General features: G+C 47.1%; 1 protein-coding gene across 1 annotated transcript in view; it reads right to left on the bottom strand.

Annotated features, from left to right (window-relative positions):
- The window catches only part of LOC310791625 (sialic acid-binding Ig-like lectin 15), a gene marked incomplete at its 3' end in the record, with an annotated part of 28,932 nt that extends 12,074 nt beyond the window's left edge, over positions 1–16,858 (bottom strand). Inside the window, exons 1-2 of the mRNA XM_083653289.1 lie at positions 16,830–16,858; positions 4,477–4,866 (exon numbers count right to left, since the gene is read on the bottom strand). Coding sequence (XP_083509415.1) covers positions 4,477–4,837 — 361 coding nt within the window. The 5' untranslated portion in view covers positions 4,838–4,866; positions 16,830–16,858. The remainder of the gene's footprint in view (positions 1–4,476; positions 4,867–16,829) is intronic.
- Between the last annotated feature and the right edge of the window lie 9,493 nt (positions 16,859–26,351).

The following is a 26,351-nucleotide window of genomic DNA, read 5'->3' as shown; positions in this document are numbered from 1 at the left end:
TTGTATGCTGATCAGCCCAGGTCACAGCTGGCTGTGTGGCTTGATGCCTCCATGGTCTATATGTTTGAGGCATACCAGGCAGTTGAAGAAATGTTAAACAAGACCCCGCTTGGGCAGCAACTCTTGTAAGTAACATGATATATTTGGGACCAGTGGTGACAATATACATGTTCATTAGGTATTGTGGATAATTATGTCAGACACACAATTCCTCCCAACTCTTGAATGAAAACCCAACCTCAACTTTGTCTTGCTCTCTCTTGTCCAGTGACCATCACAAGAACCTTCATTACTGGACTAAGAACTATGCAAAAACCCTGAAGGAGATGCTTCCCCCCATTCCCCAGGAGGCCCAGGACCTGATGACTGAGATCAAAAGAAAGGCCTTCAGACTCTCATACAGCATGTATCAGGAGGTGGGAGCTGCTAGCAACAGGCTGGAGCCCTACATTGATGAGTTGAGGTCCCAGGTCCAGCAGTGGGTGGACACTGAGGCCTTAAAGACCAGCCTGATTAACACGTTCAGTGCCAGCGACGCCATATGGCGTCATTAGAAATTTACCGTACAGTGCCAGCGACGCCAAATGGCGTCATAACTCCAAATTGTTTTTTTGACGGGGGGGTGTCGATCTAAGCTTCTTACGTCGCCTCTAACAATATTGTAGCTATTGGAGGTCGATAACCTATTTTACAAACCCATTAGGTGGCGACAGCACTCTCCTGATCAGAGAAAAAGGAGCCAAACACACAGAAATAGTCACTGGGAAAAAGGAGGAAATCGCATCGCATCCGTCCGTATGCATCGACGTGCAGAAGCACAACGAGCACAACGCCAGCTGTGCCCAGAGCAGCAGCATCCGCTGTCACAACTGAGCACCTTCATGTACGCTGCAACAGCACATTCACATAATCAGCATTATTATTCCGAACTGGAAGCATGCCAGCCCGTGACAAACACACGCGGAACCAAAAAGCTGAATATCGCGCACCATTCACTGTGTGTGCGCAGCAAACTCAGCAGAGACTGAGAGCCACCAGACACATAAGACACACCCAGGAGGCGTGTGCAGTTGAGGGGGGGGGGGGGAGCACGGAGAGCAGCAGAGCAGCATACACTTCACCCAGACAGACCCAGACATCAGAAAATTAGCTTCAGAGTCAGAGATGTGCTTGAAATGTTTAATTTCACAAAAGGCTCGTTATCTCAGCTCGTAGAAAAAAAGGTATGTTTTTCGTTCAATCAGGCTATCTTCTCCGGCTCATAACTAAAGAACGGAAAATGGGATCAATAAACTTTTTTTTGCAGGTGATAGAAGAGAGTCTCATCGTTATTTGTGCGTGTTCAGTGTTTACATAGTAATTATTAAAAAAATGATATGACTGTTTTAAAATGCATTGCGGCCTATGTGGCACAGCAAGCAACCTTTTGCCCAAGGGCCGTGGCACTGAAAGTGTTAAGAACAGCCAGCAGCTGAAGAGCAGCCTGGAGCAGGGTGTCATGGAGCTGCTGCAGCCCTACACAGAGGACCTGAGGCAGAAAGTGGACCAGCACCTGAAGGACTTCCAGCACAGTGTAGTCACCATAGCTGAGAAGGTCCAGGCTGTGCTGGACAACAGGGCCACACAGGCCAAAGAACTGGTGTCCCCCTATGTTGAGAACCTATGGGTAAAGCTGGAGCCCTATCTCCAGAACCTCTCGAGTCAGCTGGAGGCCCTTGGCCAGTCCTTTGGTAAAGTCAACTAAGTGAACCTTGCTTTTGCATTAAACAAAACGTCCAATTATCTGAACATGTCCATGTTGTGAACAGAAAGTGGACACACGTTTGGAAAGTTTAACATGTCTAATGATGGGCCTCACCTGGTAGAACACATACCATTAAGGCTTTGTCCTTCACGCAGCTGATGCTACATGTCCTCGCTGTTCAGCACATACTATCATATCAAATAAAGGCAAAATGGCCACACACACAAACCTAAACAAAAAAAGATGCCTAACAATGTATTTTTTTTATCAACATAGCCTACTCTGAGAGGAACCTGTTTGTTTTTTGAGTGTTGGTCTGTGACCATGTGACTTTCTGTGTTCTCTTCCTATGGAAATAAAACAAAAGCTAAACATAACCGAGAAAGTATATTGTGTTATTTACAGTATCAGTGTCAAATCATGAGGAAATGTTGGTAAAGTTTGAAGAAGCTATGGTTTTTAACATGTAAGTGACCATGCTGTGTCTTGTAAAGAAATGTAAGAAATGTCACAATCTGACCCAATGCTGTCATGATTTTATTGCATGTTATTTCCTCAGTGAACTATGTTGAAACAGGACTGGCCAACCTCTGGCCAACCTTTGGCCAGACTGACACAATTTGTTGAACATTGAATCATACATTAGAGCTTCCCTTTTCACAGTAATATGACTTACTGTGATGTTAACTGAGACCACGTCAAGCTGATAGAGACAATAAAGCAGTGCACCTATACTTAAAGAGCATGGTGCAGGTTGGAGACCACATTGCCTTAATATGTGGAAGGGGTATATAGCATTTATAAAATGCCACCTTTTCCTCCATATTTATATGGCGGAAAGGCCTGGGGGCCTGTGAGGGGGAAATCTTTATCTTTTTGGAGTATTTTCACTGTAATCATGAGCCCAAAATGTAAATTCAGATTTTTTTTTAACCTGCACCATGCTCTTTAAATGATAATTTTATTTTATTTTTCAACCTGGACCCTATTTTCCACACTGTAGGGCCCTATCTTCATACGGCGCTATCGTTTGCGTTTGCGCGCCTCTTATTGCTATCTTCCAGCGTCTTAAGCTTTCGTCTGCCTCCACCATCCAGTTTTGCGCTGGGATGACACAGGTGTAGGCGTGGCCCAGGCGTGTCCGTGGGCCTCTAGCCTATCATATGTCTCGCGCAAGTGTCATTTAGCACTGTGGCGAAGATGCCGTTGGTTTTTTCCGAGCGCAAAGAGAGGTTTGGGCGTTGACCGTGCCAAAATAGGCATTCCAGCGCAAAAAAGGCCTTGGGTGCTCTCAATTTTAATGCCACCAAATAGCTGGTCTTAGCGCAAAAAACCCTCTATGCCAGGCGTATGCCTGAGTGCAGACAGCTATTCTCCGGCGCAGTGCAGGAAATCCTCGCTTAGATAGGCCCATTACGCACGGCTCGCGCGCGGACACACTTCCCTCCTCCCTACACTGCAGAAAAAAACACACCTTGATTTAACAATCAGAATTCGTTTGTCATAGTTTTGTGCGAAAAAGTGATTTGCGTTTTGAATTGGATTACCAGGGGAACGAGTGTCTGGCGGGGCGGGAGTCTGTGTGTAGCGCGGGGGCCGGGGAGGGGTGATTTGTGTTCGGCTAGTGTGCCGTGTCCGTGTGAGTGTGTGTGTGTCTAGGTGCGCTCGTTGCCATTGTAATCCAGCAAGCGTGAGCATCCCAAGTGGGCGGGGGTGAACATTTAAGATGCACCACCCCGTCGGGAAATGACAGGGCATGTCACAAAGCCACATCGAAATGAACGTCTCCTTTTCCATCCAGTTTTCCATTACTGACTGACTCACCCAAAACAGCCGTCGCTTGACCACGCACGTTGCTTCGTACGTGGTAAAAACAGAAAGATAGAGTTATGTGCATTACAGGTGGGTGTCTGCGCGATAGATTTACAGTGGGTTTGCGAATTATCAAGCATTGATAATAGTCAATAGTATTGGCGGCGGTGAGGTGGTGCTTAGGGCCGAACTCAAATTGGCGAATATTTCTAGATCTGATTTAGTCCAGAACTCAATGACTTCTGTAGGCCTATTGTAAGTATGAGAGACAGCGTTTAAAATTCGGTGCAGGATTGCGAGATTCGCGCATCTTTTTGGAAATTCCCGCATATTTTCAATTTATAAAGGGGAGTAATCCCGCAATGGTTTACGCGGACCGATCTATGTGTTTGCTGCGGAACGTTGCTTAAAGGGATACACCACTTTTTTGGAAGTTTAGCTCATTTGCCACATCCCCCCCACATAACCAAGATACACCATGTCTTACCGGCACTGTCCGCTCAGTTTACAGTGAGCTACAGTCGTGAAGTTAGTAATTATCGCCATAGAATGGAGGCTAATGGTACAGCTGTAAAAAATCTGCCAAAACACACATCTCACGGCATCAAAATACATGTTGTGCTTCGGGTACTCACCACACGATGAAATGTTAATCCACAATGCACATAATCTGTCTTTTTGGAAGGAAAAGAGGTCGCATCTGGTTTCCATGTTTGGAAAGTAGTGCGGGCTACCTCTTTTCCTTCCAAAAAGACCAATTATGTGCACGGTGCACATGCACCAGCTCGCGCACATGCTGCCTGCAGTTGCCCTAACGGCCACCGCTGTCAGTAATAGTTAGAACTTACGGGTTGGACCTTTAAGTAAAATATCAGCAAAGTCACAGTAGGCTACTTATACCAGAGTAAGATGCTACCTACCCTCGACTCGCAGCCTGGTGCCCATCTTGTCCTCATAGCTGACGTGGTCGTGTCCCGGCACCTCCACTCGACAGTAGTAGCGGCCGTTGTCCTGCAGGGCAGCACTGTTGATACGCAGGGAGAGGTCATGCTCCCGCGGGTTCCCCTCCAGCCGGTAGCGGTGGTCCTGTTCGGGCGCAGGCTCGCAGGGGCGCGTTGGGCCCCGGCTGGTGCAGCTGAACAGCAGGGTGGAGCCCTGGCCGTGGCCCAGCTTCCATAGCACCGTAAGGGAGGAGTGGTGCGAGTGCTGCGGGTGGCTGAAGGTGCAGGGCAGCACCACCGGGTAGCCCTCCATGGCCCGCACCTCTGCTGGCACATTCATGGACCAGCCGTCGTCACTGGAGCCTTCGCCTGCGGGTGGGGGTGGGGGGGTGGGGGGGGGGGGGGGGGTTACAGAGGATACAGATTTTTCAGACGCTTCGCCTTTTTCACAGCAGCTATATTGTGTCTAAAGGGCAGGAATTAACGCAGGGCCAACCAAAACATTAACGAGGGCCCTGGCCTGCACATGAAATGGATTGGAAGTTGGAAACGCTCCTTAATGTTTTGCTTGCACCTGTCTTACTTCCTGCCTTTTAGACACTTTCTGTGGAAACTGCCCCTAAGGATGATCCTAGCCTTTTCAAGATGATAAGAAATGTCTGGATTTTTTTTTTTTTACCTGAATATAACAGATTTTTTAAATTTTTGATGGTACAGTGACTTAAAGAAAACAATGCTTCTTTGATTCCCACACTGCCCTCCGAAGGCCTGTTCCTGTGTTCTACTCTGCCTATAGGATCGGATCGCCCTATACCGGAAGTGCTCGGCTCAGGGTCCACAACTACTGATGAAGTTAAACTCTCTCTCACAACATTTATTTTCAAAAAGTAAGGCTCATGTTTATTTTACACTCAATGATCCTTTCGCATCTGAACTATTGTATAACTAGCTGGTCGCTGACAGGAGTAACCATCCTCAAACCAGCCGAACTACTCTATAAAAAAGCCCTGAAAATACTAGATAAAAAACCCTTTTCTCATCACCACTGCCATATCTTACGTAAATATGGCATGCTAAGTTTTGAGAATTTTAGAAATTTCACCTCTGCCTGTCTAATATACAAAGTTCTACATGGACTGGCGCCGCCTCCTCTTGCTGACTTTATCAAATATCGTGCGACCGCCAATTCGACCCGTGTCACCCGGGCCATTACGAATAAGGTCTGTGAGGTCCCCTTTAGAAAAACTTCCTTTAGTCAGAAGACCCTATCCTTCATGGGAAGCACTCTCTGGAATAATCTACCTCCCTCGATCAGAGAATGCCCGAGTCTCGCCACCTTCAAAGGCCAGTTGAAAATATGGCTCAGATCAAACCAACAATGTGATCACAATTAACGATTTTGCCATGTTTTGCAGCATGCTCTGTGTGTTTTATTTATTTTATTTATTTTAGGTTTCACTAACCTTTTATACTATTAATTTTTTTCTGGTACTATTAACTATGTGTCTTAATCATTTTTGGTTTTACTAACTTTCTGTACTTTTAATCTTTGTTGTATTATTAATTTTTCTTTCACTTTCATGACTACATCAACCTGCCATGGGACTACAGGTGGAAACTAGCCCTTGGGCTACAACCTGGCATATTTACTGTACGGCTGTACTGTTCATTAATGTGTAAAGTCCCATTCTTTAAATAAATGAATCTGAATGAGAAATGGTCCTGTAACACTTGAATCACGATCATTGAATGTATTGTAATAATGTGCTCCCGGACCGGAATGAAGGAGGAAGGAGACAAAGGTCGACTTGCAATTCCGTGCATTTATTACAGTTCTAGGTCTCTCTTAACAGGCTTAGACCTACAGCCATAACAACAAGAGCATTTCCTAGCTCTTCCTCTCGTTAGCCGGCTTCTATCATTCTGGCCCAAAACACACACTTTCCCGCCGACAAAATGGCCGCGTCCCGCTCAACCAATCCCCAGCGAGCTAGCAACCCCACCTGACTCCATGTCTCCTTCAGGTGCGTTACACTATTCCCAGCCGCGTTCAAGTGCGGTGGGACACCCTCTACAACAGTGGTTCCCAACCTACGGTACGCGTACCGTAGGTACTTGGAAGGCTCTGTGGATTTTTTTTTTTTTTTTTTTTTTTTAGTTTTTGTGCAAAATCCATGGTGGTCATTAGTAGTAGTTTTCAAACATGTGAAAGTGAAATAATAATAATTATTATTAATATTATTGGCAGTGTTTCTCAAGGTAGGTGGTACTTGCACCCCCCCCCTGCTGGTGGAACTTTAAAATCAATTGTAAAACATGTTTATCTATCAAAATAATACTACGAATGAAAATAAACTTGTGATCATTGAAATTGAGGTTTATTTTGTTGTCTTGAGATTTAGAAACAAATATTTGTTTCTGACGGACACTATACCTGTTGCGCATGCACAATTACCTGCCCGCCCCGCATGGTTACACAAGTGGTGAACAAAGACGAGGAGGGATGCTAAAGTGGATCAAAACGGGAGGGAATCGTAAAAGAGCTGTAGTAGAGGAGAGCAGCAACGATGAAGCACAAGGAGGTGAAGACAGCAGTCAACCCAGCACAAGTGCAGCTGCTGCAGGTTGCACATAGGCTGCAGGTTGGAATAAATTTGCCTCCTGCGTGAACTGTGCATAGCTGAATAGACTGTATTTTAACGTCGGTCATATGGTGGTACTTGGAGAGCCAACTACTTTCTCAGGTGGTACTTGGTGTAAAAAGGTTGGGAACCACTGCTCTACAACACCCCCAGCGAACTGAACCCAACACTCAGACAACCCCATGTTTACTGGCAACCCCACATCGCTACACAGCCCCCCCTTCTAAACAAACACTTGTCCCAAGTGGTACAGTAAACATGCACATCAACATCACACTACAAGTCTTTTTTTTTACAACAACACATAGTCCTGGTGACTCACTGGAGCCCTTCTCCGCCTCTGCGGCCTCCTCGACCCTGTGGTCCCCCCTTGGAGGGCAGCAGGGAGGGGACTAAAGGGGCTAACACTCCCTGTCCCGGGGGATTCCACCACAACGTCTCTCTGCGAGGGCGCTGGGCGGACAGCGTCCGTGGTGGGAAGACAATCCCCCCGGTAAGGGGCCAGCCGGCCCCGGTGCAGTGCCACCACCCTCCCCCCGAGTGACATTTGGACCCTGTACACCACCTCCCCCAACCTTTCCAACAGCTTACAGGGTCCTACCCAGTGACTGTCCAGCTTGGGGCACCGACCCTTCTTCCTCCTAGGGCTATAGACCCAGACCAGTTCCCCGGCCTGGAAATGCCTCCCCCTGGCCCTCACATCATAGTTCCTCTTTTGCCTCCTACCCGCCTTCTCCTGTTGATCCCGAGCAAAGTTGTGGGCGGACTCCAACCGATCCTGGAGTCTCCTGGCATACTCCCTCCCCGGTGGAACGGCAGGAGTATCCGGCGGCCGACCAAACGCCACCTCCGCTGGGGTCCGGAGCTCCCGCCCCAGCATGAGCAGCGCAGGCGTACAGGAGGTGGACTCCTGAACAGCGGACCTGTAAGCCATGAGGACCAGAGGCAGGTGGGTGTCCCAGTCATGCTGGTGCTCTGCTGTGAGGATGGCTACTTGCTTAGCCAGCGTCCGGTTGAACCTCTCTACGAGGCCATCACTTTGCGGGTGCAGTGCTGTGGTTCGTGTTTTCCTCGTGCCCAACCGCTCACAGAGAGTTGCAAAGACACGCGACTCGAAATTCCTCCCCTGGTCGCTGTGGAGGGTCTCGGGCGCTCCGAACCTGCTGAACATTCCTTCCATCAGTGCATCCACCACTGTCCCCGCCTCTTGATCCGGCAACGCGTACGCCTCGGGCCACTTCGTGAAATAGTCCATGGCTACCAGGACGTAGCGGTTCCCCTTGTCAGAGCACGGAAACGGCCCCATCACGTCCACGGCTACCCTGTCCATGGGCGCCCCTGCGGCGAGTTGCTGGAGCAGGGCGTGTGACTGCCCTGGTGGGCCCTTGTGGGCTGCGCACAGGTCGCAGCGGCGACAAAAATCCTCCACGTCTCTTTGCATCAACCCCCAGTAAAAACCTTGACGGAGGCGGCGGATGGTTTTGTTCACCCCGAAGTGTCCCGCACCGGTGCTCCCGTGGGAGCTTCTCATCACTGTCTCTCGGAGTGCTTTGGGCACCATCACCCGCCACCGGCTTTCCCCGGTGGCCGGCTCCTTCCAGGCCCTCTGTAGCACTCCTTCCTGTGTCCGCAGACACTTAAATTCGTGCCACAGGTTCTTTGTGGCGGTGGCTGCCCCTGCCACCTCCTCCGGGGGTGGTCTCCGATCCTCCTCCACCCACTGCAGGACCGGCTGCAAAGCTGGGTCTTGCTCTTGCTGTGCTCTCCATTCAGCTGCTCCGATCACCCGCAGTTCTCTGCAGATCGGCCCCGCCTCTTCATGCATGGGGCACAACCCTGCCTCTCCCCGGCGCTCTTCCTCCCGTGCATCTCTCTTGTCGCAGTATCAACACCCCTTTGAAGCGCACGGACGTCTGGACAGGGCGTCAGCGTTCGTGTGGCGTGCCCCGGCCCGATGTACAATTGTGAAATTGTATGCTTGTAGCTTCTCCAGCCAGCGTGCTATCTGTCCCTCCGGCTCGCGAAAGGACAACAACCACTGGAGAGCGGAGTGATCAGTCCTGATGGTGAATGGCATGCCGCACAGGTGGTATCTGAAATGCTTGACAGCCGCTACCACGGCGAGGAGCTCCCGGCGCGTGACGCAGTAGTTACGCTCAGCTTTCTTAAATGTCTTACTGAAGTAGGCCACTACTCTCTCTCCATCCGGTCCCTCCTGAGCCAGTACGGCACCCATGCCCGTGTTGCTGGCGTCCGTGTCCAAGATGAACGGCAGGGCGGAATCTGGGGGTTTGAGGATGGGCGCCTCCGTCAATGCCTTCTTAAGGGCCCCGAATGCCTCCTGGCACTCCGGTCTCCAGACGAACGTTGCGCCCTTCTCCTTCAGGCGAAAGAGGGGCTCCGCGATGCTGGAGAACCCCCGCACAAACCTCCTGTAGTAGGAGGCGAGACCCACAAAGCTCTCCAGCTGTTTTTTTGTGGTGGGGGTGGGCCAGTCTCTCACCGCCTGGATCTTCTCCTCTTGAGTGCTGATGCCCTCGCCCCCGATCTTGTGCCCCAGAAACTCCACCTCCCTCCTCATAAAATGGCATTTGTCTGGATGGAGTTTCAGGCCGGCCTCCCGTATCCTCTCCAGGACCCTCCTCAACGTCCCCAGAGCCGTATGGAAAGAACCCCCGTGTGTCAAGATGTCATCAAGGTAGACAACGCATTCCCGCTGAGGAATGCCAGCCAGCACCTTCTCCATTAGCCTCTCAAAAGTGGCTGGGGCGTTGCACAATCCAAAGCTGAGGACGCAGAACTGCCACAACCCCCTCCCCGTGTGGAAGGCAGTTTTTTGTTTGGCATCGGGGCATCGGGGCACCTGCCAGTAGCCGCTGCGCAGATCCAGCGAGGAGAACCATTCCGAGCCAGCCACCGTGTCCAGTGACTCGTCGACGTGGGGCATCGGGTATGAGTCCTTCTTGGTTACTTTGTTCACCTGCCTATAATCCACGCAGAACCTCCTCTTGTTGCTCTTTTTCTTCTTCACCATCACAACCCCTGAGGCCCAGGGGCTGTCCGATGGTTCGATGATCCCCGCCTTTTGCATCTCTTTAATTGCCCTCTCTGACTCCTCCCGGTATGCCATGGGGACTCTGCGGGCCGGCATCCTGATGGGCCGTGCGTCCCCAGTGTCTATCTGGTGTTGCACCAGGTGTGTGCGGCCTAGATCCTCATCCGACAGGGCGAAACTGTCCTGAAACTCTATCAGCACTCGCCACAGCTCTTCTTGCTCCCCGGGCTCTAACCCGCTACGGTTTCGCTCCCACATCTCTCTTATCGCCGCCACCCTGTCCAACCCCCCGCCCGTCTTTGGTGCTACTAGCGAAGGGGGTCCCTGTGGCGTAAAGGAGGCGGCCGTTGCCGACAGGGGCTGGCTAGTGGCCGGGGGAAGGGGCTGATCGTCGGGGGAGGGGTTGAGAGGAAGTGAGCCTGGTGGCTCCGAGACATAGCCCTGCTGGATGCTAGTACTCGTGGGGAAGGAGCTATCACTGATGGCCGGGAACGCTGCAGCGTCCCCGCATGTCTCCGTAGTTCTCACTACAAGTGGGCCTGTGCTCGGGGCTTGTGGGCAGGGCATCAACTTGACAGTGGGGCCGCCAGGGAAACACAGGGTGTTTTCCCCTAGGTTCATTATGCAGCGAGTAAACATAAGAAAGTCTAAACCCAGTATGCAGTGCTCCTGCACATCTGCTACCCATACCAGGAAACTCACTGACAGCCCCCCACATTTATCATGACCCTCGCCCTTCCCTTCATGGGAGCCAACTCACCGGTCACTGTCCGCAGTTGCTTCACTGTAGACTCCCACCGCACTCCCTCCGGAACGAGTTCAGGATTCAGTATCGTTGCAGTGGACCCGGTGTCCACCAGGGCCACACACTGCACCCCTGCCAGCCTGACAGGGACGTAGCATGACCCCAGAAGATTCCCAACCCTTGTCCACCCCACCACCATGTCCGATTCCGCGCCGTTCTCCGCTCCACGGGAAAACGGAGTTTCACTCCCCCCGCCGTGCCATTGGGCTCCTTCTGCCGATGACAGGGCAGCATGGGACATGACGCCGGGCTCCGTCCCTTCTACACGAGCCCCGCGCCATTTCCCCGCCCCCTCGCATGCTTGCGGCACTCTCTCGCCAGATGTCCCGGTCGGTTACACTCCCAGCAGCGCCTCACCTCCAGTTGCGGTGGTGCTGCACCGGGCGGAGATTGCAGCGTCACAGCACGTATCAGCTCAGTTATCTGTCCTGTCAGCTTGTTCGCCCATGCTGGCTCCTCCTGGGCCGGGTTGTATTCCACTGTAGCCCTCACGGTGGGGGTGTCCCCCCTCGCGCCGTCCTCCGCGGCTGCTGCCCCCACGATCTCTCTCTCTGATGCCAGCTCCAACGCCTCCTGCAGCGTCCTTGGGCGTGCCAGCTCGGTCTGGGCGCGCAGCCAACCCGGGGTAAAAGCTCGAACAAACTGGTCCCTGGCGAGCTCACTCTGCACCTCTGGCAACATGTGAGTATATGCCCTTCTTGATAGAGTCTCAATGTCATTAGCCAAAACACGCAGCGGCTCGCCAGGCTGTCGGCGCCTGTTACACAGTTCGGCGCGTTGTATGCTCGGCAGCTCACAATGCCCGAATCTCCTCTGCAGGGCCCCCACCAGCGCTCCATAGTCCCCTCTTTCCCCTGGGCTTAGCAGTAGCAAACATGCTAGCGCGTCATCCACTAGGCACGTAGCTAGTTTTATCCCTTTCTCATGCTTTGTCCAGCCCTCGTCACCCGCTTCAGTTCGAATTGGGCATGAAACGCCTCCCAACTATGTTTACCAGCGTACTTCTGCGTCTTGATGGGGACCCGTCCGCCTCGGCTGCTACTCCTCTCCGGCGCCAGCTGTACCGGATTCCCCCCGGCTTCTGCTGCTCCGTGCACGGGTCCTTGTCTGTTAGAGGGGCCCGGTTCGGCTTCATTCTCCCTCCGCCTGAGGCTCTCCTCCACCCGTCTGTAGCTCCCCATCAAGCCCTCCTCCGCAGCATTCGTCCTCGCGAACTCCCAGGCTTCAGCCTCGTCCCTCTCCCTTCTCTCCAACTTAACCCTTGGGCGGGCTCCGCTCCGCTCCATTTTTCTGCTGTTATCGCGCGAGGCGAGCGGCCAAAGTTCTTAGTCACTTGCTGACACCAATGTAATAATGTGCTCCCGGACCGGAATGAAGGAGGAAGGAGACAAAGGTCGACTTGCAATTCCGTGCATTTATTACAGTTCTAGGTCTCTCTTAACAGGCTTAGACCTACAGCCATAACAACAAGAGCATTTCCTAGCTCTTCCTCTCGTTAGCCGGCTTCTATCATTCTGGCCCAAAACACACACTTTCCCGCCGACAAAATGGCCGTGTCCCGCTCAACCAATCCCCAGCGAGCTAGCAGGTGCGTTACACTATTCCCAGCCGCGTTCAAGTGCGGTGGGACACCCTCTACAACACCCCCAGCGAACTGAACCCAACACTCAGACAACCCCATTGTTGTGCTCGCAGGAGCTGGTTTGGTTATGAAATATGGTTATTAATAATTATTAATTATTAATATTCATAAATTTATTAGATTTGGCAGAAAATATTGTATTCTCTGTAAGATTCGGGGCACCACTGTAGTTAAGGCTACAGACCTGTCTAAAAGTCAAGTTATGACTAGTTTAGACACCAAACCAAATTGTCATATCAGTCTCATAATGATATAGTGTACATTGTACAGTTAATTGAAGGGTCAAATTTCAGTTCTGTCACAGATTTCCACAGATAAAATACCTCATGAATAACAACCAAGATTCATAGCATTATGTAAGAAAAAGATTTAATAAATCACAATATCAATTGACATTAACATAATGATTAAAATATCAGTTCATCACATTTACTTTACAACTAATAATCTATCACATCTATAGCTAACACCTAAGGTAAATAAACAGTATCACTGTGTGTGTGTGTGTGTGTGTGTGTGTTTGTGTGTGTGTGTGTGTGTGTGTGCTTTAGGGGAAGAGAAGGAGGGAGAGAGGGAGGAGTGGCTCGTTCTGGCTGTCTCTGTGATGTAATCACAGGATTGGCTGAGAGGCGGTCTGGTCGTGTTAACACATTCACTGCCAGCCGTTTTTTTTACTGTAGGTAGGTTCTGCCAGAGGTTTTTTTTGAGGATTCTGGCTCATCTTTCAAGACCCGAGGATTCTTTTCTGCTAAGATTTTGTGAACACACAATATCTCAAAAGAACTAATAGAATGTGTGCTTTCTCTGTCTAAAAGAGTTAGTTTGTAGAGTTAGTAGTTATGTAAGCATTAGCAGTTGAATACAGCATGGTTTCAGCGTCTGAAAAATTATTTTGAGATAAACGGCTTTTTGTGAAATTCGATAGAACAGTCACTTTAACCATTCATTTTTGGCATCAGTAAGACGTCAGACATCTAAACAATAGTTTTGAACAGTAATTTCCTCCATAACAGCAGGAAACACCCCTCTCATTCAAACTCCTCCCTCCGTGTGTGTTCTCCTCCTGCCTCCGTGGCTTCAGCGGGTGTGTGACAAGCGAGTTGCTGTCTATGCTGCCTGTCTGCTGGCGGCCGCTGTGCAAGTCTGGATCGGCTCGCTCGTTTCTTGTGGTTTGTGTTGAGAGCTTTGATGAAGCTTTTGCGATTCTGGTCTTATTTATGCTGCGTGTTTCAAAGTGTGTTCCACCCGTAATCTATTATGCAAATTTGCAATCCCGCACCGCCAGCAATCAGCGCGAAAACGAAAGCGTTTTCCCCCATCCATTTTCATGAGAATGGCTTCCTCACACATGCTTTTTGCTTGCCTTCCTCTAGTCTGGGAGAGCACTGTCGCCACTTAGTGGGTCGGTGGAATGGGTTGTACATGTTCGGTGGCTTCAATATTGATATAAGAGATGTAAAAGGGATAGATGCACATCCCAAAAAAAACGTAAAAACATGTCATTGGCAGTCAACCGTTGGATTCTGTTTGACGTAAAAACACGTTACATTATATTATTCATTAATTAGATGCATTACTCTGTGTGATTCTTACATCATATCCTTGCGTGATTTTGCTGATATGTGTGGCATTAACATCAACATGATAGGACCTGTATTTTCCTACAGTATTATTGATGTGACATGTAGCCTATTTTTGCATTAGTATTTTTGTAATATATCATCATGTATGAATCTCTGCTAGTTCTGTCTACCCTAGTAGAGCAGACCATTTCCTCTGACGTCAGGGCTCTGCCCCCTTCACGTCACTCCACACTACCTGTGCCACGTAGGCTATGTTCTCTATTTAACCTGGTGCGGTGGCCGACGCCCTCCCATACAGCCTGATGAAAACCAACGGTTGAAACGCGTTGCGTTTGTGCCTTGCCCGTATCACCTATTTGAAGATGTACACTGTTTGTTAACTGTGAAGTACGCAGGTACAAATTACTTCTTATTAAATTGATTTACCTTTAAAACTCTAAGCAGCGAATTTTTTGCTTTGATATTATAGTTGCCTGCTGAGTTGCTTTGGTCCACACCTTTTTGTGCGTTCCTTTGACGTAAAAACACGTCATTGGCAGTGAACGTGTTAAGACCGCCTCCTTTTCAAAATGGCGGTTTTGCCAATTTTGGTGGAGGAGCGAGAGGGAGAGCGACGGGGAGTGAGAGGGAGAGGGAGAGAGGAGAGTGGCCCGCTGATGGCCGCTAAGTTCTTCCGAACTTGGCGCTCACCTTCAGGCGTCTATATCATTCAACAGTGTGCGAACATTGTACATCAACATACAGGGTAATGCATTCTAACCCTAACTGCCCAGAACCATTAAACCATGAATGAACTCTCACGTGGGTCTCGCTCCGTGAGCGGGTTGCTCTGCACGCGCCTCTGGGGTGCCGTGGAGCGGATGGCGTTGGTTTGTGGCAGCGATGGCCTGCAGCGCGGTTCACCCTGGCCTGGAAAAGCGGGCAGCGGATGTCTGATGGGGGTAGACGATGCCTGGGGTTGACGTGCAGTCTCTCTGCTCGTGGAGTCGAGGTCTGCTGCTTTGGGTCCCTCTCTGTGGCTGGTTGCAAGCCACGGTCTGTCTTGGGCGTCTTTCCCCCCTTACGTGCAGGGCGCTTGGAGGGGAAAAGCAGTGTTGTTGAGGAAAGACTGCTTCGTCTACAGCTGGGCGTTGTGCCGGGCTGTGGCAAGTCTGGAAGCTTGGTCTACGGCTGGGCGTTGTGCCAGGCTGTGGCAAGTCTGGAAGCGTAAGGGGTTTTTCCCTGCGACTTATAACACTAAACGACTTAAATTAAACTGAGATTAAGTAGAACTATCTCAGTTATGCATGCTATTTCTCGTGGGACTTACGGCTGGCCTTTCAGCCGATTTCTGGTGCTGCTGTGGGCTCGGAGTCCTCTGGGCCCTGGTCAGGCCTGCAGGGCTTGGTCCCTCTTGAGGCCTGGTCGCCTGCACGGGGTGCAGAGAGCGGGGGAGGGGAGCCGGGTCCTGGCCCCTCCAGTCCCTTGGTTCAGCTGCGTGCGAAAGCTTACTGTAGACTCCCAGTTAGGACTGTTTCCAACAGTTTTGTAGGAGATCACATATTAAAATGAGCATGCATGGTAGGCCAATCACATCGTTCGGTGAGTTGGACTGTGCCCAGCCCACTTTGTGTTATTTGAGTGGGCTCAACCCATTCTGTAAGTTCGACTGAAAGGGTGTTGTCTCTCTGTTCACCTTTCTGTTGTGGGGGGCACTTGGTCTTTGAAGCTCAGGGAGGTGTTAAACGTCCTGGGGGTTGAGGGATAAAAAACAATGGCAAGCCCTTCGAGGCTCTGCATCCAGCTGTGCTGGTATCTGTAGGGTGTGACACAACCATTTGGTTCTCTCTGTCTTCACCCCGAATGTGAGGCCATATCCAAACACAGGCAATACACTCAAATGTCCCACATTCAAACATATAAGTAATACAGTACAGTCCATAATGTGTCGATCACAACACCATGTTTACTGGCAACCCCACATCGATACAGTATGATTCATATTATGAATCTCTATCATGTCTGATAACATCAGCCGCTTAGCTTGATAGCTAATCTAAAGCTGTCGGCCATTTTGCTCACATTTATCCCACGTGCCCGATGTACAGCCAATCACAATGCGTGCCCAATCCAAACTTGTAGCCGATCCGAAATTGCACCGACAACTGCACAATGGATTTTTGGCTGTGTCAAGTTGCCTGGAACTTTTAAGTAAATTTCCTACACAGTTCCTTTGTTGATTTTCATCATATCATTTCATATTCAGCTCTTTAAGTAGGTTCAGGTGGTGGTTTTCATGCTGTACAACTTTACTGTATGTATTTTGGGTGTTTTCTGTTGGTTTTATGTTTTGATCATTGTTTGTTTAAATGATGAAGAGTAAAAGTGTCCTGTAAGCCCATGTGGGCTGGGCTTCATTCGAAGCATGACACTTAAATAAAGAAAATCAATCAATCAATCATATATAAAGCATGTGTTTAAATGTTTGACTAACCTTTTTGAATCTCGCCCCTGACAAATACCCCACATTATTAAAAAGAAAAGACTACAACTAACTGAAACAACTGTGATAAGAACTAAATGAAAACTAACTCAAAACAAAACAAAACTTTAGTACAGTACTCACCTCCTATAACAGATAACAGCAGGCTCAGAATGCTGCATACCAACTGGGCGTCCATGATGAGACTGTTAAAGACTCAACACAAAACGTTAGGATGTGTGTGTGTGTGTGTGTGTGTGTGTCTGTGTGTGTGTGTGTGTGTGTGTGCGTGTGTGTGTGTGTGTGTGTGTGCGTGTGTGTGTGTGTGTGTGTGTGTGTGTGCATGTGTGTGTGTGTGTGTGACTCAGAGTCACAGCTGTGTGCTTCAGTCTTTCCAGCCATCTATTTCTGCAGTTTGTTCCCCTTCACGGGTTTGAACAGGAAAGCAGTTTGTTGAAGTCACTGAAGCCAGACTGTCACATCCAGCTGAATCTAATATTAATCCAATATGATCTTTTATTGTCTCAATCAGTACGCTGGTATGAATCCAGTGTCCTAAGACAAGCACCCGGGGTTCCAAATTAAGTGTCAAGCCACAAAGATGTCATCCATGCTGGACTTTACAAGTGTCGCACTGACATTTCAAACTCACCACAAGTTACCGGACAGTCTTGCAGTCTCCCGTGCAGAGTTTAGAAAGTCAGAGAGGCTGATAATTATATATATATTTTTTTATAAACGGGTCCTTATGCCTAAACCCAACCCATTGGCGCCATTTTGAACTGTTGTTTAGAGAAAATCGACCCGCGGTCGACCCATTTATAAAAAGATAATTAAAAATGTAATTAATTTAAAAGTTCAAGTCTTTTAGCTATAAATAGTCCAATCTGTTGCATGCAATCCAGTCTGCTTAGAACACTGCCACAGGGATGGGGCAGAAGTAAGGCTTCAGCAGTGCATCGCAGTTCCCCTCCGGGAGATACAGAAGCATCAGGAGCAAAACATCTCGCTTCAGAGATAGCACCTATCTCCAAGCCATTAGACATCTGAACTTGCACTGATTCATTGATTATGTTTGACCTATATTACTTTAAACTGTATGCACTTCTGCTGAATACAACGCTGATGGATACTGTTCCTGAATGTTTCTTTTTTCTTGCGTTTAATGATTATTGTTTGTATATGGTGTGCTGCTGCTGCACTGTCTTTGTCTCTTTGTCTGAGAGTGAACCAAGACAAATTCCTATCAACTATGTTGACATTTGTTTTATTTGTTTATTTGTTTATTTGTTTATTTGTTTATTATGGATCCCCATTAGTCTGACTACTCAGACTATTCTTCCTGGGGTCCCTGCAACATACAGAAAATACAAAACAATTACACTGCACATAACAAAAACGGTGAACAATGTTCACATTAAAACCACAAGATTGTGTTAAAATAAAATAAAAAATAAAATTAGATAAACTAAATAAAATTAGATAAACTAAATAATAAACATCAACAGTGTCATACAAGGGCATACTGCCCTAATAATGCACACATTTTCACACATTTTCATGGAGAATGCACACATTCTCCATGAACATGAATATTCAATCGAGCAAGAGACTAGGAAAAGAATAGCAAAACAAAAACACTGCACTCAGACAAAACTAAGTACAATGTCTTTGCAAAGGACTGCTTCCTTTAGCTTTTTTTTTTTAAGTATATTTATTGTTGATCCTGGTAAGATTTGTTGGTAGCCTATTCCAATGGGAAACAGCTCTATACATGACAGTTTTCTTAAGTGCGTTGGTTCTTGGAAGAGGTAAAGTAAAGCGCAGGCCTGTGGCCTGTCTGGTGTCATAGCCATGTCTGTTACATGTGGAGATTAGTTGTGAAAACAAGCAATAAGGTTGACGCAAGATACAGATGTTTTTCAAATATATAATTAAACTACATGCTAGTCTCTCCTCCACCCTCATCCATTTCAGTCTTGCATGCATGCCCTCCACACTGCTTCTTATAGAGCAATGGAGAGCAAGATGTGCCGCTCTGTTTTGAGTGAGCTGTAGTTTTACAGTTTCTTGTTTTAAGGAACTAGACCAAATTGCTGGGCAATAGTCCAGACGAGACAAGACTAAGGACTGAATTACGAGTTTAATTGTATCATCAGTCAGCAAATGTGCACTTCTCCTAATCATAGAAATACTGCTACTCATTTTAGACACTATATTATTGATGTGAGTAGACCAAGATAGAGTTTCGTCTATTGTCACTCCCAACAATTTTGCCTCTCTTACCTGTTCAATAGCAGTATCCCGCAGATAAAGAGACAGTATAGGCTGAGACTTTAAAGCATAACTAGAACCCAGCATAATACTCTTTGTTTTCAAAACATTCAACTTAAGCTTGTTCTCCACTACCCAGTTAGAAACAAGCATTAATTCTTGCTGAAGCAGCCTATTAACTGACTCAGTGTCACTCGCAGATACATACAATGTTGTATCATCTGCATAGATTGCCAAACCTGCAATTTTTAGAACATATGGTAAATCATTCACAAAAATAGAGTAAAGAAGAGGCCCAAGGGAACTTCCTTGAGGAAGGCCGCATTGAAGTGTTTCAATGCTTGAAAGTGCTCCATTAAACATTACACATTGTTGTCTGTTTAGTAAGTAACTTTTCATCAAATTAATAGCAGAGTCTTTAAATCTGTATGCTAATAGCTTCATAAGTAATAAATCATGATCTATAATATCAAATGCTGCACTGAAATCTAGTAGCACAGCACCCACAACAGACTTCTTGTCAATTTGTTTTAGCCATTCGTCTGTAAGCGAAGTGAGAGCTGTGCTGGTGGAGTATCCTTCCTTATATGCATGTTGGTGATCAGAGTTGATGTTGTTTTCTTTAAAGTAATGCTGAATTTGCTTAAACACAATTCCCTCCAATACTTTACTTAACACTGGTAATATGCTAATAGGCCTGCTATTCAGCCCGGCAAACGGTTCTCTACTGTTTTTGGGCAGCGGAGTAACCTTCGCAATCTTCCATAGCTGGGGATAAATACCTTTCTCAAAACATAAATTAAAAATATGACATATAGGCACTGCCACAATCGTAGCTGCAAGCTGTAAAAGTCTACCATCCAATCGATCCACTCCAGAGGGTTTGTCCCCTTTAATCGACGTAAGAAATTGTTGTACCTCACCTATAGTGACTTTTTTAAATTCAAAATTACACATCTTATCTGACATAATTGTGTTCCTAATAATAGAATCAGACAGCCCACCGCTCACAGGCAACATTTGATCTCTTATTGTGTTTACTTTGCTAATGAAATAACTATTAAAGTAATTTGCAATGTCAAGTGGTTTAGTGACAAATGAACCATTCACTTCAACAAATAAAGGGGATTTACTTGTTTTTTCTCTACCCATAGCTTCATTCAGTGTTTTCCACAGCTTTTTACTGTCACTCTTACATTGCACAAATTTTTCTTGATAGTATTGTTTTTTCTTGTTCCTGTTGATTTTGGTGATCTTGTTCCTTAGTGAACGGTAGGCTTGCCAATCCGTCAGACAGTTTGACATAATTGCAGATTTTTTAAGTACATCTCTTTCTTTCATACAGGATTTTAATTCCTCATCCAACCAGGGGGCTCTTGCCGTCTTAACCGAAAACTTCTTGATAGGGGCATGTTTATCACAAATGTCAGAAAATAAAGTAATAAAAGCTGATAAGGCATCCTCTGGATGCATACAATTAAGGACTGTATCCCAGTTGACATTTTTTAAGTCCTTCAAAAATTCATTATCAGAGAATTTTTTATACATCCTCCTATGAATAACCTTTGGTCCAGCTTTTGGCACCTTTGTCTTTATAGTTATGGCAATAATGTTGTGGTCACTAAAACCCACAGGAACAGAGACTACTTTTGAGCATTTTTCAGGTCTATTTGTGAGCAGATGATCAATGCAGGTCGCCGAAGTAGTGCCATCAGTATTGATGCCAATTCTTGTTGGTAAGTTAACAATCTGTGCTAAGTTACAGACCACTACTGCCTCGCTCAACTTTCTTTTTAAGGAGCAATTACTAGCAAAGAAATCAATATTCATATCAGCAGCAAAATAGACCTCATAATTTGTATCCGTTACATTTTGAAGCATCATACATATATTTTCCAGATATTCAATATTGGCACCAGGTGGCCTATAGCAGCAACATGCAAGAATTGGCTTCAAGTGAGGTAAATGTACCTGAAGCCAGAGCGCTTCCACACCATTCATACCAAGATCTTTCCTGATTTTCGCTGGTATTTGGTCTTGCAGGTAGAAAGCAGTCCCACCTCCACTCCTGTTCCTATCCAACCTAAATAAATTATAACCCTGTATAAACAACTCTGAATCCTCTATAGTACTATCCAGGTGCGTTTCTGAAATGGCCATTATATTTATTTCATTATCAATCAATATTGAGCATAACTCATTAACCTTATTTCTTAAACTACATATATTTAAATGTGCAAATTTTAGACCTTTTTTGGTAATTTAATTGACATGGTAAATGGAAACAAAGAGGACGTAGGGAAAAACAACAACTGTACCTGGCGAGAATTGACAGTTAGAATGGCATTGATGACCAAACATGACTCGTATGATAGATAACGTGAAGAAAAGTAAATAAATAAATAAACAATGCAGATTGACTCTTATTCTCTGCTGTAGAATGAGTGTTTGTTTGTTTATCTCTCTCAGTCCAATCAAATCCATGCCCATTTGTTCTCAATGAGGAGTCCTTCATCATCGATCAGACAAATCTGTCCAAGTCTTTGAGCTCTCTGATGACTAAGACCTTTGCTTCCTCAGGGTTACCATTCAGTTTGATGAAAACTTTACAGTTGTTGGTCCACGTAGATTGAATCTTGCCATCTTTCCTGAGAAATCGAGCCTTTCTAGCAATGTCCGCATTCTTCTTAGTCAGGTGATCATTGATGTACACATTAGACCCCTTCAGCTTTCTCCCCTGTTTAAGAAGAGCAGTCTTCTGCTTCCTGTTTGTGAAACGAATGATGATGGTAGGCTTGGTCTTTCTATCCTTGCTAGGGATTGAATGACAGCCCTCTATGTCTTTGCTGTTAATAGGCATTCCTTTATCAACAAAAAATGCAACCACTTGCTCCTCTAGGGTTTGCATTTCTTGCTCACTTGCTTCCACATTGGATCCTCTACCTGTGGATACACTTGCATATGATCTGTGTCTTGTCTCGAGACCACTCACTATTAGGTCATTCATATGCGAGTACTGTTCAAGATCATCCACACGTGATTCTAGATGGGCAATCTTGACATCTTTCTCTTTATTCTGGTTCTTCAGCTCCCTGATTTCGCCCATCAACTCCATTATAATGTTTTGCTGTTTAACAACACCAGCAACCTCTTGAGAAATGAAATTCAGAGATTTTTTCAGCTCCTCAAACTCTTCCTTAATATCATCAGCCATTTGCTTCTTATTGCCTTCTCTAGGCATTTTACCTACAGTCCAGATAGCCCTGAATGAATGTTAAAATATCTCCTCAATATCAACAGTGGATTACAGGTTAAAAACAAACCTCCCACTGCAGGCGTCTCCTGGAGGCCTGTTGCTAGCCTGGAGGCCTGGTGGTAGCCCACAGGCCTGGTGGTAGCCTGGGCCTGTGGGTAGCCTGGATGCCCGGAAGCCTGGTGGTAGCTTGGAGGCCTGGTGGTCGCCAGGAGGCCTGGTGGTAGCCTGGGCTTGCGGGCAACCTGGATGCCCGGGAGCCTGGTGGTGGCCTGGAGGCCTGGTGGTAGCCTGGAGGCCTGGTGGTAACCTGGATGCCCGGGAGCCTGGTGGTGGCCTGGAGGCCTGGTGGTAGCCTGGAGGCCTGGTGGTAACCTGGAGGCCTGGTGGTAACCTGGGCTTGCGGGTAGCCTGGATGCCTGGTGGTAGCCTGGAGGCCTGGTGGTAGCCTGGAGGTCTGGTGATAGCCTGGTTCCTGGTGGTATCCTGGGCTTGCGGGTAGCCTGGATGCCCGGAAGCCTGGTGGTAGCCTGGAGGCCTGGTGGTAGCCTGGAGGCCTGGTGTTATCCTGGGCTTGCGGGTAGCCTGGAGGCCCGGAAGCCTGGTGGAGCCAGGGCTAACTGGTAGCCAATGTTTGGTCCAATTTCAGTCACAATGTATACTTTTTGTTCTAAATCTCCCTTTGTGCTTTGTACAAAAGTACTAGAACATCTATCAGTAGACTTTAAAGATAGAATTATTAAGGATTGCTAAGATATTCCATGGATTCTCTCCTCAGATTCACCAGCACACCTCTGCAGCACACCTCTCCTGAGTCTCTCGGGAGAGGTGTGCAACATAGTTGATACATTGATTGAATCTTGAAAGATGATCAGTCTGTATTTGCATTGCAAATTGAGTTAAATAGAAGAGCTTGTTTCTGCAGAGGCTCTGCACAGTGCCTGGTGTGGGAACATCTCTCTCTCTATCTCTCTCTGTCTCTCTGTCTCTCGGATGTGTGTTCTTCCTTCACAGCTCTCCATACTAGTTTCAGAGAAGACCATGCAGAGCCAGGTGAGTCTCATCAAGTTGCACATCATTATATTGTCACCTCAGGGACGCCGCTGGCAAAAGAGTATTGCGGCTCGCAGCAACAAGTAACGTTAGCATTAGTAGAGTAAATGCAGCCATAAGTGCAGTTATTGCAGAATAGACTCAATAACAGTGGAGTTTCTTGGCACAAAAGAGGGTTTCGCCATTCTGGAGTGGATTTGGATTTGATTTGGCAACGCTGATTGGCTGAAGTTGTCTGTCAAGCCAAATGCTCCCGCCCACTGAAATCACTGTGGAGTGTACTCAGAGGCCAGACTGATCGGCAGAACGAAACAGAATGTGAGATCACGTGATCAGCTTGGTTTCCCACCAGGTTTGCTTTAACAGGTATAGATGAGAAAAGTATTTGAGAAGTTAATGAAGACAATCCTATATGCTTAGTGTGAAAACAGCTGTTAGAGCCCAATAAATAACTTTTGTTTGCAGGGAAGGTTTTTGCACAGCACAGGAGTGGGTAGTAGCTAACACGTTAGAAGTAATGCATTTTTTAAGGAACAAGTACCGCTATTTTAAACTGTACTTCAACTCTTTACTCAGTATATCCCTGCCTTGATTTCTCACAGCTGCTCTGAGGATTTGATTCTGCGTCAGAAGCAGACTGTGGTTCTAAAAAATTGTATCATCACATTTTGAAATGGTTACTATGAGGCCATATTTCATCACGCATTATTGTGATGGGGCTCTTTGGATTCACGTGAGCTTTGTACCCAAATTATACAATTCCATGACTATTTTGGCACCAAAGTGTGCAGAAATAGGGAAACAAAAAAGGCAAGAATATCATATTTTCACTGCATGCAGAACACTGCATGACCCTGGAGCTCATATACCCTATGTAGCTGACATATGTCAGACATGGCTGTAAAGCTAAGACTCATGGTGTAACATTACATTACATCATTTGGCAGACGCTTTTATCCAAAGTGACTTACATTAACACATTTTTGTCAGCAATAGAGCAGTCAACTATGCAACACAGTCTATGACAACTACAACCTCTGAAGGAACAGTGGTACAAGTTTAGTTTAGGTTATTATTATTATTAGGGGTCCAAGCACGAAGTGCGTGGATCCCTATTGTATCTGTTCCGATTATTAGGGGTCCAAGCACGAAGTGCGTGGATCCCTATTGTATCTGTTCTGATTTTTTTTTTTTTTTTTTTCTTCTTCTCCGGTAAAACTGTATGTACAGCAGAAACTGTAAGGCTCAGCATAGCCAGACTGGGCACATAGATTATAAATGTGCCTCACTACTCAGAAACAAAAAATTACCCATATCGGCCAGATGGTGGCGCTATAACAGACCATTTCGCGTTATGGTCCATATCTTCTGAACCGTGAGGCGTAGAATCAAAATTCCACTTCGGCTGTATTCCCTGGATCAATACGCATCTATCCATATAGGCCACGCCCATTTGCGTGTGCCTAGATGTTCCGCCATCTTGGACTTTGTCAATAACCTATTTTTGCTATCTCCTCCCAGGCCATTTGCCTGAATGAGCCTAAACTTTTTCTGTGCAATCTCTGGACTTACCTGACCAAAACTCTTACACAGAATTTGGATACGTGAAACCGTCTTGAAATGATAAATGTTTAAACTTTTGTGTATTTACTTTTGTTCTTTTCCTGCCCTAAAAGTGTGTGGATCTCAGAAACCATACACCCCCCATCACCCAAACTTTCCACACAGGTTCACGACATCACCCACTACTCAGAGTAAAAAAATTACACCAATCCACCAGATGGTGGCGCTATAACAGCCAACCACCACTACTACTGCCGCTGCTGCTACTACTACTACTACTATTCTTAGTACTTAGGCTGCTACTATTGCTACCACTCCCACTACTACCAACACTACTACTACTACTATTACTACTACTGCTACTACTACTACTACTATTACTGCTTGGAAACCGTCAGGTCACCGGATCTACACACACACACACACACACACACACACGCACACGCGCACACACACACACACGCGCACACACACACACGTACACACACGCACACACATATACACTAGAGCAGGGCTACCCGGCCCGTCGGACTCGGAACCCGAACCCGGCCCGTACGGCCCGACTTACGGGCCGGGTTCGGACAGAATTATTGAAGTCGCGTTCGGGCTCGGGCCGGGCTCGGTCACGTAATCAGTCACTTGTTTTTGCCTTCAAATAAAATCTATCATCAGCTCCTGAGCTAATTTACTACGTTAATGAAAGCACCTGAAGGCATCGAATGAAACACGCCCAGACATGCACTCTGCTGCTCTGCCCGGAGTCAGCTGCGTGTAGGCTCATCAGCGCTGGTGTCGCAGACACCGTGCAGTACTTCTTTCAGCGATGTGGGACTGTGTGGGCAGTGCACGGCACGCACGAATTAGGCTGTTTGGTGCTTTGCTTTGTACATTACGTATTAATCATTGACTGCTTTGAATTACGAGGACTGATTTTGGTTTGGGATTATATAGGGCTGTTTATAGGCTGGACAGACTCATTGAATTATGCGCTCACTGCGCTCCGAGGGGAAAAAAAAATCAGGGAGGGGGTTCGGGCCGGGCTCGGACAGATTATCAATTGACACCTGTCGGGCCGGGCCGGGCTCGGCTAATAATGTGACGGGCTCGGTCGGGTTCGGTAAGGAAAATTCAGCCCGAGCCCAGCTCTAATATACACCACACCTGCACCTAATTCTGGACTGATCACCACACACCTGCACGTAAGACGCTAATCAGCCTCTACACTCAGTGTGTGTCCGTTACTGCAGTAGAGGCTGTGTTGGTGTTTCAGTCCTTTGGTGTTTATCCACCCTTCAGATGCATTATTAAGTAAGTTGTAGTTTTGTTAGCCATTGTTGAATTGCCATTCCAAGCCATCCTGATCTTAAAGGTGAATTGCATATGTTTTTCTCTTTAGCCATGGTTAAAATATATTGTTTATTGTTTGTTTGATTGTTATATTGTTTTTTATTGCTAAACATACTACTTCCTATGACTATTTTGTCTGTTTGCACACGCACACGCGCACACGCACACGCACACGC

The sequence above is a fragment of the Poromitra crassiceps genome (genome assembly GCF_964638095.1).
Source record: "Poromitra crassiceps genome assembly, chromosome: 1".
Classification (NCBI taxonomy): domain Eukaryota; kingdom Metazoa; phylum Chordata; class Actinopteri; order Beryciformes; family Melamphaidae; genus Poromitra; species Poromitra crassiceps.
Note: the sequence above shows the minus strand (reverse complement) of the source record. Positions and strands in the feature narration are given on the sequence as shown.